The sequence below is a fragment of the Prionailurus viverrinus genome, chromosome C2, assembly GCF_022837055.1.
Source record: "Prionailurus viverrinus isolate Anna chromosome C2, UM_Priviv_1.0, whole genome shotgun sequence".
NCBI lineage: Eukaryota > Metazoa > Chordata > Mammalia > Carnivora > Felidae > Prionailurus > Prionailurus viverrinus.
Genome location: NC_062569.1, coordinates 114,204,477 through 114,217,520, shown reverse-complemented (window position 1 = coordinate 114,217,520; position 13,044 = coordinate 114,204,477). Strand labels below are relative to the sequence as shown.

At 36.5% G+C, this 13,044-nt stretch overlaps 1 protein-coding gene across 2 annotated transcripts in view; it reads left to right on the top strand.

Annotated features, from left to right (window-relative positions):
- The window catches only part of EPHA6 (EPH receptor A6), an 880,333-nt gene that overhangs the window by 590,909 nt on the left and 276,380 nt on the right, over positions 1-13,044 (top strand). Inside the window, exons 7-8 of one of the 2 annotated variants that reach the window (XM_047875259.1) lie at positions 5,552-5,599; positions 6,004-6,166. In XM_047875259.1, coding sequence (XP_047731215.1) covers positions 5,552-5,599; positions 6,004-6,166 — 211 coding nt within the window. The remainder of the gene's footprint in view (positions 1-5,551; positions 5,600-6,003; positions 6,167-13,044) is intronic. The other variant, XM_047875260.1, reaches the window with a different exon arrangement.

Below are 13,044 nucleotides of genomic sequence, written 5' to 3'. Positions count from 1 at the left end.
TTTTCAAGGAATAGATTATTCCATATTAAATAATTTCAGAATATTAGTAAATGGAACATTTCATCATATATTCTCTAATAATCTAATCCAAATTATCACAACCAGAGATTGATAATAAAAATGGGAAAAAATAAGAAAACTCTAACCCAAGATCACCTATAAACATAGGTATAAAAATACTAGTTGAAATATCAAATTGAATCCAAAAATCTCAATAAAAATTATAATACTATATTGTGAACAAGAATTAGTAGAGTTTATCTAAGAATGCAAAGGTAGTTCTTCATAAGTATATACATTAAGGTGAAAAAATAATGAACTAGGCAAATACAGACATATTGTTTTAGAACATTCAGAATCCTTTTCACATTTTAAAAACAGAATAAAAATATAATCACAGTATAAGAAAAAAGAAAAACTCTCAACTGCATATCTACCCAAAACCTAAGTTAGATGTGATTATGTTTAAGAGCTGCACATTAATAGCCATTCCATTAAATAACAGAGGAAAATAAAGTTCCTCCATTTACTTCCACTGTGCAATATTCTACTAAAAATCTTAGCATTGCAATAAGAGAAAAAAGTAAGAGATTTTCCTTTTGGTTTCTACACTAAAATGTTATAGATTTATTCATACTTTTTGCACAATTTTTTGCCATATGCTCAAGTATTGTAAGGTTTCTGTTACTATAGTAACTGGAATATTTTAAAGTATAATGTTAAGTGGTCATTGCTAATATATAGGAAAAGTATAATATATAGGAAAAGTATAAAGATATTCTAATGCCATCAAATCATCACTATCTGGCTCATATCCTGTGTTATATTTAAAGTTATTTCTAGTGATTCGATAATCAATAATGTAAAAGGTAAAGATGCGACCTTGACTCAAAGTCTAATCTGTAAGCATATTTGCCCTGGACATATCTGCATTGGTTGAATATAGTGGAAAAACACAACTTGAATGAAAACTACTAACTAGTTAGGTGACTTGCTTTGGTAAGTTACTTATTCTATCTTGACCAATTTCAACATATGTTAAGTGAGAATAAAGATATTATCAGTTCTTGCTTCACAAGATTATTAAGAATATCACATAAAGACTGTGTATTATAAAGGATTGCATAAATGTGGTTCTGTTATGATTGCTGCTATATCTTTAGATCTAAATGTAGAAAAAAGTCTAAAACAAATTTTAATCAATATATAATCCAATTAATTTAAAATTAAAAAAAAAAAGTCAAAGAAGTAACATCTTACAGAAGTCTCACTAGACCCAGAAATTTTAAGAGAACGAAAACTAGCTAAATGATGACCCCTTTGTGGGCCCATTGAATCTACTTCCATTAGTGAGAGTGGTAAACCAAGAGTGAGGTAAGGAGTGGTGAGAAGGAGTTCCAGGAGAAGAGAGGGGACTTAATTGCTTACTTGGACCTTTGGTGATTATTTAATCTATATCTGTCAGAGTGCCCCAGAGCCTTCCTTAAGTATAGTGAGCATTCAGTGTCTCTGGAATGAATGAATTTAATGTATGAGTAAATCCAAGTCTTCAATGTGATTTACCAAGATACATAACCCAAGTAGAACAAAGACCAAGATCAAGGCAAGAAAAGTTCAACCCAAAATTCTCTACATGTTGTCTTTTGTTGATACAGGCCATTCAAAAACTGATTTTTTTAAAAAAAATTTAATGTTTATTTTTGAGAGAGACAGAGACAGAGTGTGAGCGGGAAAGGGGCAGAGAAAGAGGGAGACACAGAATGTGAAGCAGGCTTCAGGCTCTGAGCTGTCAGCACAGAGCCTAACACGGGGCTCAAACTCACAGACCGTGATATCATCACCTAGGCAAAGTCAGATGCTTAACTAACTGAGCCACCCAGGCGCCCTGCACACTGATTTTAAAAAGATGCAGCCCCAGGAACTGGGCACCTTAGCCTATTCCTTTTCACTAAGTTACAGTTTTTAGATTAAATGCTAACAGGATCCAGAATCTGGTAAATACATGTCTTTTAGTTACCCTGAAGAGTTGACGTCTATAGAGGTAAAGCTAGATTCAGTATTTTAGGTAAATGAAAGGTCTAAAGTGATTTCCCCAAAAAACATTGATTCTCAGAAGCTGGGAAGGAGCAGTGTCTGAGTCAAACCTATAGGGTCTACCCATGGGAAGAGAACCGTAAGTAAAGGTGAATATCTCTAGAGATCAGTGCAAATACATTCTTTTTGACAATGTCCAATGTTCACACTATTTGGTTCTGAACTATTTTAAAGTACATATGTAGATACATATATATATATAAAAGAAATTGTATATATATATATATATATATGTATATATATATATATATATTTAGTGTTTATTTTTTGAGCCAGAGAGAGAGACAAAGAGACAGAGAGAGAGACAGGCAAGCTGGGAAGGGGCAGAGAGAGGGAGACACAGAATCTGAAGCAGGCTCCAGGCTCTGAGCTGTCACCACAGAGCCCGTCGCGAGGCCTGAACCCATGAACCGAGAGATCATGACCCACGTCATGGGGCTTAACCGACTGAGCCAGCAGGCACCCCTATATTAATTATTTTTAATGACATACATAGCAATATATTAAAGTACATCATTACTAAATGTTTTTTCTCACAGTTGGTGCTCTTATCCATGCTCATCCAAGGAGAAAGAGTACAACAAGCTGTTTTACTTTCAGCAGCAAACACTACTGCAGAAGACTGCCAGTGCACCCAGCAATGAGCATCCACTGTCCTATCCACAGCTCAGTGTGCTTTGCAACCAGTGGGGTTATGCCTTTGGAGCTTCACTTTATGCCACTTATTTATTGCCTGACAACTTGTCATGAACCATAAAAGTGTACAAGTGATAATCCTGAATCTACTACAAAGAATTTAAAAATCATCTAGCTTTGGAAATTAATAAATATTTAGCACTGGTTGATAATACACGATATGAAAACTTATGGAGTATAGATAGTGCAGTACTTAGAGCAAAACTTGTAGTTTTACATAGTCTATTTGAAAAGATATACTGACAATTAATGAGTTAAGCATGAAATGCAATAAGTTAAAAGGCTACATAACACAAAGAAGGAAGAAAGAAGAAAGAAAATCATTTATGGTCAAAGCAGATAGTAAATGTAATAGAAAACAAAGATGCAATTCGATTAACAAAGCCAAAAGTTGGTTCAAACCTCTGGAAAGCTTGGTCAAGAAAAGAAACTACAAAAATAAACAGCATTAAGAATGCAAAAGCTATTTAACTATGGATTTAGCAAATACAAAAAACACATTTAAGAGTTTTATGAACAGTGGGATGTGTTACCTAGCAAATTGAAAACATCTATGTCATAAAAGCAGCAATTCCATCATGGCACAAACTCCAGAAAAACTTGCACACATATCCTACTCAAACATGTCCACAGTTCAGCCTGTGAGGATGAATAAAGAGGACTACGTGGTTCTGTGGCAAAGGATGGTCTCTACCCGGTGACAGCTGCTTAGAATTGGAATTGACACGTTGGCAGAAAGGCAATTAGCCAAAGTTCTGGGACACTAGTGCTCTATGCTTGTAATGGATAAGTGCTACCCTGATTTCCCAAGAGCTTGGAAATGCCAGGAGAGAGGGCTGCTGTACCCTGGAAAGAGGAACTCTCATGACTGCTGCGTTCTGAGGCCTCCTCTTTGGCAGGCTGAGACGTGGCAAGATGTTAAGACAAGGCAGCCCATCAACACACTGCTGTCATTTAGGCTGAGGAACCATGTACACACATTTCCTACCTGGGGATTTTTATTCCAGAGATGCAACTACAGATACACTTTTGTATATAACAGCAGAAATGCTAAAAGCTGTTTGCAAAAGGTGTCCTTTACTGCCTGTAACTTTACTAAGAAATTACTATTTAGCTACATTTTGATGAAGCAACAAAGACATAATGTGTAATTGGTGTGCTGCCAGTCTAAAAGTAGATTTTTGAAATCTGTATCTTCTCTCTTCAAGGATAAGACAAAATTTATTTTTTTCACGGCTTTACAATTTTTTTCTCAGTCATCATTTCATATTGTGAACTACTACTCAAAATGTACCATAACACTTACATTGCAGGAAATTCTGTGAAAGGTGGAATATTCTCCTACTGTGAGATTGAAAATCCAGAAAGTTTTGCAGATTTCTACCAGAAACATTATCACTTCTTCGAATGGCACATGAGCAGGTTTTTTTTTTCTCTAAAATATGAGTGCTAAGCTCCCTAATTATAAAGGCCTTGATCTTAGCTCCTTCTTTTAGCCCTTAAATGATTCCTCCCATTAATTATTTTAGAGACTATATTTCTTTGCATCTTATGCTAGGTAGATATTTATTTACTTCCTAATCTCAAAATTACTTAGCGGTAAATATAAACTGCAATTTATCTTTTTGTCTTTTATAGTTAAAATGTTGCTATTGTTAACTCATTTTTTTCTTTCTATTTTGTGTTTAATAAACAGTTCTATTTAGGGTATACATGGGAAATTAAATTCCTCAGCTAGACTCAGAATAACATGTAGCATGTAATGTTCTGACAAATAGGGCCATAAAATTTTAAAATGATCTTTAAGATTAGGATGTTTTTCTGAAAAGTAGCTGAAGTGAAATGATTTCCATAGTTCTAAATCTTAAAGCATCACCAGCAAATAAATGGAGTTTGACACAATCTACACATGTGTAGATTTTTATAACTTCATTTGTTAGTCTGGAAGATCTGAACAACAGAGAGTATCAGGCAAAGGCTAAATGAAATCTTGATGGGAATAATATAGATAGAATTAAGGCATCAAATGAGTGATTCAGCTAATGATCTTGAAAGTCACTTACATCCCTGAGAATATCTTCAGATTTATGAGAGGAGTGGAGAATTAACGTAAGGACCTGGTGGCCTAATTTGACTTATGAATTTAGAAGAGTTATTCACACAAATACAGTGTTTTCACCTATTAAAATATCAGTATAAAATTACTGAACAATAACACTGTACAAAAATAGTATTATGTTTAATTTGTCTCCATTGCCAGCATATTGTGGACAGTCTCTTACATGCATGGATAAAATGAACTATCCTGTTCTGAGCTGGTGGGCAACAGAGCCCCCTTAAAAGACCCTGACTGACCAGATCATTCGATCAGCTGTGGTAAACCCTTCCCATTAGTGAAGGGAGGTAGTTTGGCAATTAACTGCAGGTGACTGGGAACCAAGACTCCAGCCCTGCCTCTGATTCCACGGGTGTGGTAAGTCTTTCATACCTTCTCTGTTTTTGATGCTCCTTTTTGGGCAGACTATGTTAAAACCTACGTCACAAGTTTTTACATCTTTAAAAAATAAACTGCAATATCTAGGTGGGGAAGGAGTCAGTTCTCCCTTAAGGGAAAATTTTCATAGTTTTATGTTTCAAGCTGGACTCCACTTCAGTTGTTAACTACAGGGACATCGCTGAGTTTTGGAACAAAGTAATTGATTCGGGATAAAATACTTCAAATTAAAAAAAACAATTAATTTATTTTTCCTTTCACCCACAGGTCTACCCACGGATAGCGCCGGCATTTTGGCACTACCTGCGGGTAGAAGTGAGTAGCGGGGACTTGAACCCTCCACCCTTGCTCCTTGCACTCTGCTGGTGTGGTCTGATCTGATGTGCCCATTTTGCTCAAGGTGCAGCTGCCATTCTGTGTAAACGTGCTCTCACGCCACCACCATTCCTTAGAGTTGGAGCAGAAATCCAAATCACCAAACCTCCAAGTGCAAGCTTATATAAGATAGTCATCCTTCTTAATAAATTTCCAAATCAAGACCATATCATGTGCATCATAGTGATAAATAAGTGCCAACTTATGGGAAACCATGCTTACACCTCTTTTTAATCAATATTTTTGATATTCAGAACATACTTCCTCAGCTTAATTTGGGAATATCCCTGGGAAAAAGCGGAAAAACTCTGCTTCATTTCCTTTCTCCTCTTTTCTATCCCCAGGAGCATGAGCAGCTCACCTATTCCTCCACGAGGTCCAAGGCGCCCAGTGTCATCATCACAGGCCTCAAGCCAGCCACCAAGTACATATTTCATATCCGAGTGAGGACTGCAACAGGATACAGTGGCTATAGCCAGAAGTTTGAATTTGAAACAGGAGATGAGAGTAAGTTTTGCACAAACATATAAAATAAGATGTTAAGTTAGTACCATTCCAATCTGACCTGAGTTAAAAACCTAATGTTCCCAATTGTGACTAGTCTCATCAAATGGGATTCTGTTCCTGTAAATACTCATATAGTCATTTCAGTTAATGTTTTGTTGCTATCATTAAATTCCTCCATGAAATGCCCTGTTCTACCACAATTGTAACGTAGCCCAGATACATTTCTTTATGCAGAATTCATCACTCATGCTGTAACATAGAGTCTCAATGGGTGGTGTTAGCCTAATTGTTTGCCAGTCTTGGCATCATAATATGATACTAATGAAAACTTGGAAGAGAATAAAGCCATGAGCAAATGATTTTAGCAGTTAGTTCAAAATTGTGCAGCTTTGGCTTATTATCTTAGATCAATAAAAACAGTGGTCAGGAGAAAAACTCTACTGAAGTGTACATTATAAGTTTAAATATAGACACATGGGCTTAATTAGAAACTCATATTAGTTCCATAGCCTTGAAGTGTTGAAAATCAAAATGAGAGATGAAGGTGAGGTGTTCCAATGTCATGTAACATAGGCTTTGGAATGTCTTATTCAGTCTAAATCCTGCCCTGTTATTGAATTCATTTTTTGCTTTTAGAAACCTATCTTACTGCTATCTGTGTAAAGATAATATGGGTGGCTTTTGCCATGTTCCTCTATGGAAAATGTTCAAATATCTAATCATAATAAAAATATTTTCTCATCATTGCTAAAATACCCATATTTACTTAAGAATTCAAGAATAGCAAATTTATTATAAAAATTCTTTATAAATAACAGTAATAATAGCTACCATTTATTGAGCCTCTAAAAAATGCCAGATATTGGGGCGCCTGGGTGGCTCAGTCGGTTGAGCGGCCGACTTCGGCTCAGGTCACGATCTCACGGTCCGTGAGTTCGAGCCCCGCGTCGGGCTCTGTGCTGACAGCTCAGAGCCTGGAGCCTGTTTCAGATTCTGTGTCTCCCTCTCTCTGACCCTCCCCCATTCATGCTCTGTCTCTCTCTCAAAAATAAATAAACGTTAAAAAATTTTTAAAAAATGCCAGATATTATATAAAGTATTTTATATGTATTATTTCATTTAAACTTTTCAACACCCAATGAGACAAGTATTATTTTCCTAATTTTACTTATGACAAACAGAAGCCTGGAGAAATAGAGCAATTTGTCCAGCTAATGAGAGATAATGAGAAGCTAAGTTAAAATTTGAAAATGAGGGCTATTTTCTTCCAAGGCCTGTGCTCTGAACAAGTCTACCATCCTGTCAAGTTCTTTCATTTCACTTCTTGGGATGAGCACTGGTGTCGTAGGTAAGTGATGAACCATGGGAATCTACCCCAAAAACCAAGAGCACACTTTTCACATTGTATGTTAGCTAATTTGACAATAAATTATATTTTTAAAAATAATAAATAAATAAATAAATAAAGTACAAAAAATGGATTATTAAAAAGTGCTAATAGTAAGACCACTAAACAGGCCACAATTTCTCAATTTATCACTCTCTTAAAATGAAGCTATTTGAATTTCAAATTCTGTGATGGAAGGAATGTTGTTTTTACATTGATGAATAGTATCAATTCATAAGAAATTTTTTACAACTATACCTCACTAAAAAGTAGCAACATAATTAAGAAGAAACACAACTTAGGGAGAGAAAGTAAACTAATGAATAAAAAGAACACTTATAACCTAGATAGTTAATATCAGTGATAATCATTTATAATCTTTCAGACACTATTGACTTCTCAAGCTAGAGATGAAATTATTGGGAGTAGACTGTAATTATCACAAAACATAACTCCATAATTAAAAACAATATAAAAATATTCAAAGTGTCATACCTGCTATGTCCTGTTGACTGTTCTTCCCTTGTTCACACGTCAAGACTTAGCCTAGGTGCGAGCCAAAGAATGCAATTCAAGGAAAGTTTGGTCCCAAGAAGAGTCCTGTCATTGTGTTGTTCAGACTTTGTGTATTACATCCCTGCATCTCCATTCTATTTCTTTATTTCACAGATGAGGAAATTTACCTAACTTTTCAAAATGTACGACGTCTTTGAGTATTATATCATTAAGTCAAAAACATACTCTCAGACAAAATTATAGGGCCAAATCTAGATAGGTCATTTGTGTATATCTGGTACTTCTAGAGAAAATAATATAGTCTAATTTTTTTTTAAAGTTCAGATCTAAATATGAAAATTTTAATTTGTTTTAACTCTAAATTTCAACTCCTTGTACCTTCAGGACTAGAAATCTTTCATATGTTATATAGAAGAGAAGTACTTTGAAATTCCTTATCAGAAAAGGTCCCATACTCACCAATGACTCAATGTAATATTTTTTCACCCAACAAAGACATATAGCACAATTAATATGTGCCATACTCTGTGTGAGGCACTGGGGATAAAAAAATATATAGCATTAATAAGACCAACAGCCTTTGCCTTCACATAATTTATACTCTAGATTTATGGGAAGAAAATTTAAATTTAATTTAAAAATACCAGGTTACTGACATGTACTATCATAAAGATATGCAATGCAAAGGGTGTTGAGAACAGAGGGAAGAAGCCCTAATTTAGCATAAATCAGTCATGAGTGGATCTGGTGGAAGGCGAGAAGCTGGGGCTCATTCTCAAAAGAGGAGTAGTAAAGAAATAGCAAAAACACTGAGACCTGAAATAGCACGGACAATTTAAAGAAGAGTAAATAATTTGGCATGGCTGCAGTGAGGAGACATCCAGGTAAATGAAGGGGAGTAAGGAGAGAGAGGGGAGTAAGGGCAGAGACAAGGGCCAGTATGAAGGTACTCATTTGGCCATGTGAACGATATTAAGCTTCCTAGTGATACTGAGAATCCATGCGAGGGTTTTAATTAGGGAGTAACATGACCAGTCACATGTGCAAGACTCTCTACTGAGCAGTTCACACAAATTATCTTTGTAATTATGACAAGATTATTTCTCCTTCTAAAGACATAAGTAGCTTTACCAAAATCTGATAATCAAATGAGCAAAGGTGCAGAATTAGAACCCTAGAGCCACCTGACAATGGCGGCTGCAGAAGGCAAAACACCTGTTATGAAACACTGATTTCATAAGTGACATGAAAGATACTTTTATTAGATCCTTGAAGAGACAAAATGTCTGAGAAGAATCTGAAAAATATGTTTGTCTAAACCTGGATTTTGGGTACGTAGTGTAGCTCTCAAGTCAATTTACAGCCTAGGGGAAAATCATTTAAAGGGTCATTTTTTATCTGGTTAGTTTTAAATTACATTTTCAAAGCATGCTGTCTATATCCAGAAGAGAACTTCAGTGAATAATGTCATAGTAGGATATGAACGGGTTTACCAGAAATACAGGTGTATAAGAATATGAATACCAATCTATAGCATGTCTTTCTCTCTTCATACTCTCTTAGCTCATAGTTTTTAATTCTTATAGCCTTAGTTTCCTGAGTAGTGCCTGAACTAAGTTCTCTCTTGTGCATTCTATTTAATCAACTAACTTGGTAATACATGCCTAGAGATGGGGGTGTGTTGGGGAAGAGAGATTAGATTCTCTCATTTGATGGTCTGGTTCAAATTTTTTAAGTAAGCAAAGGGAAGTAGTTTACAATTTAATTCTCTCTAGCCATATCTGTTTTACTTGGTTCAAGTTTGCCAATAAGAAAATAATATAAAATATGAAAGAATTGTTTTTAAAAATCATAATATTCCTTTTTTTTTTTACTGCTTTATTTATCTTTTTTGAAAGAGAGAGAGAAGGGGAGGGGCACAGAGAGAATCTCAAGCAGGCTCCCTGCTGAGAGTGCAGAGCCTGACATGGGTCTTAATGTAGAGCTTGATCTCACAACCCTAAATTCATGACCTGAGCCAAAATCAAGAGTCAGCCACTTAACCGACCAAGCCAGTCAAGCACCCCAAAATCATAATATTCTTAACTCACCAGTGTTCTATGATTATAGTGGCATCTGAACAATAATCACGGTGACCCCTCTTGCTCTTACAGACAAAAGGTTGGATGTTTTTCCAGAGTTACATTATGTGGTGGAAACTGGCTAACCAAATAAATGTAAACATTACTAATTATGACTTCTAACAGTATAAAAAGGGCTTACTTGACTTAGACCTCTTGGTTTCCTTTTGTCCCAGGTCTGTAGAATAACTTCATTACATGTACGTGCATGTATATGGAAAGATAAATAGGTGACAGATGGATATATATGATTGATAGATATATAAATAAATAGGTAGATAGATAATCATTCCTATATAGTCACAAAATACTTTTCTGTTTTAGTGCTGGCATTTCATATGTCTGCTAATCTCTCTTTGAGATTCTTTCTTTCCCTCTCTCTCTGTGCCATCCCCCCATCTCTCAAAATAAATAAAGAAACTTTAAAAAAAAAGAGTGTACAACTACATATTGTGTCCATCAACAGCATTTATTGAGTGCCTATAATGTAGTGGCCTTTTTATTAGGCCAATAAATTACAATACAATAGAATCAGTAGTGAGAAAGTAAGAATATATAAACCTTCCATGTGGATCTTCTATTTATTTATTTATTTATTTAATCCAAGTTAGTTAACATACAGTGTAATAATGGCTCCAGGAGTAGAACTTAGTGATTCATCAGTTACCTATAACACCCAGTGCTCATCTCAACAAGTGCCCTCCTTTTTTTTTTTTTAATTTTTTTTTTCAACGTTTATTTATTTTTGGGACAGAGCGAGACAGAGCATGAACGGGGGAGGGGCAGAGAGAGAGGGAGACACAGAATCGGAAACAGGCTCCAGGCTCTGAGCCATCAGCCCAGAGCCTGACGCGGGGCTCAAACTCCCGGACCGCGAGATCGTGACCTGGCTGAAGTCGGACGCTTAACCGACTGCGCCACCCAGGCGCCCCACAAGTGCCCTCCTTAATCCCCTCACCCATTTAGCTCATTTCCCCACCCAACACCTCTCAAGCAGCCCTCAGCTTGTTCTCTGTATTTAAGAGTCTCTTATGGTTTGCCTCCCTCTCTGTTTTTATCTTATTTTTCCTTCCCTTCCCCTTGTTCATCTGTTTTGTTTCTTAAATTCCATATATGAGTGAAATCATGTGGTATTTATCTTTCTCTGAGAGCTATGTGAAAGATAGGTGTCAGAAGCTAATACAAGAATTTTTTTCTGAGCGCCTGGGTGGCTCCCTCAGTTGAGCATCCAACCTTGTCTCAGGTCATGATCTCACAGTTTGTGAGTTTGGGCCCAACGTCAGGCTCTGTGCTGATAGCTAGGAGCCTGGAGCCTGCTTTGGATCCTGAGTCTCCCTCTCTCTGTCCCTCCCCTGCTTGTGCTCTGTCTCTGTCTCTTTCTCTCTCTCTCTCTCTCTCAAAAATGAATAAACATTAAAAAAATTAATAATTTTTTTAATATTAAAATGAAATTTATATTAGGTCTCCACGTATCAAACACACCACATATATAAACATAAATTAAGTACAGACCTTTTTGGCATATATGAATAAAACAACAAGAAATCTTTTTTTTTTATGAAATTTATTGACAAATTGGTTTCCATACAACACCCAGTGCTCATCCCAAAATGTGCCCTCCTCAATACCCATCACCCACCCTCTCCTCCCTCCCACCCCCCATCAACCCTCAGTTTGTTCTCAGTTTTTAACAGTCTCTTATGCTTTGGCTCTCTCCCATTCTAACCTCTTTTTTTTTTTTTCCTTCCCCTCCCCCATGGGTTCCTGTTAAGTTTCTCAGGATCCACATAAGAGTGAAACCATATGGTATCTGTCTTTCTCTGTATGGCTTATTTCATTTAGCATCACACTCTCCAGTTCCATCCACGTTGCTACAAATGGCCATATTTCATTTTTTCTCATTGCCACGTAATATTCCATTGTGTATATAAACCACAATTTCTTTATCCATTCATCAGTTGATGGACATTTAGGCTCTTTCCATAATTTGGCTATTGTTGAGAGTGCTGCTATGAACATTGGGGTACAAGTGGTCCTATGCATCAGTACTCCTGTATCCCTTGGATAAATTCCTAGCAGTGCTATTGCTGGCTCATAGGGTAGGTCTATTTTTAATTTTCTGAGGAACCTCCACACTGCTTTCCAGAGCGGCTGCACCAATTTGCATTCCCACCAACAGTGCAAGAGGGTTCCCGTTTCTCCACATCCTCTCCAGCATCTATAGTCTCCTGACTTGTTCATTTTGGCCACTCTGACTGGCGTGAGGTGACACCTGAGTGTGATTTTGATTTGTATTTCCCTGATAAGGAGCGACGCTGAACATCTTTTCATGTGCCTGTTGGCCATCCGGATGTCTTCTTTAGAGAAGTGTCTATTCATGTTTTCTGCCCATTTCTTCACTGGGTTATTTGTTTTTCGGGTGTGGAGTTTGGTGAGCTCTTTATAGATTTTGGATACTAGCCCTTTGTCCGATATGTCATTTGCAAATATCTTTTCCCATTCCGTTGGTTGCCTTTTAGTTTTGTTGGTTGTTTCCTTTGCTGTGCAGAAGCTTTTTATCTTCATAAGGTCCCAGTAATTCACTTTTGCTTTTAATTCCCTTGCCTTTGGGGATGTGTCGAGTAAGAGATTGCTATGGCTGAGGTCAGAGAGGTCTTTTCCTGCTTTCTCCTCTAAGGTTTTGATGGTTTCCTGTCTCACATTCAGGTCCTTTATCCATTTTGAGTTTATTTTTGTAAATGGTGTGAGAAAGTGGTCTAGTTTCAACCTTCTGCATGTTGCTGTCCAGTTCTCCTAGCACCATTTGTTAAAGAGCCTGTCTTTTTTCCATTGGATGTTCTTTCCTGCTTTGTCAA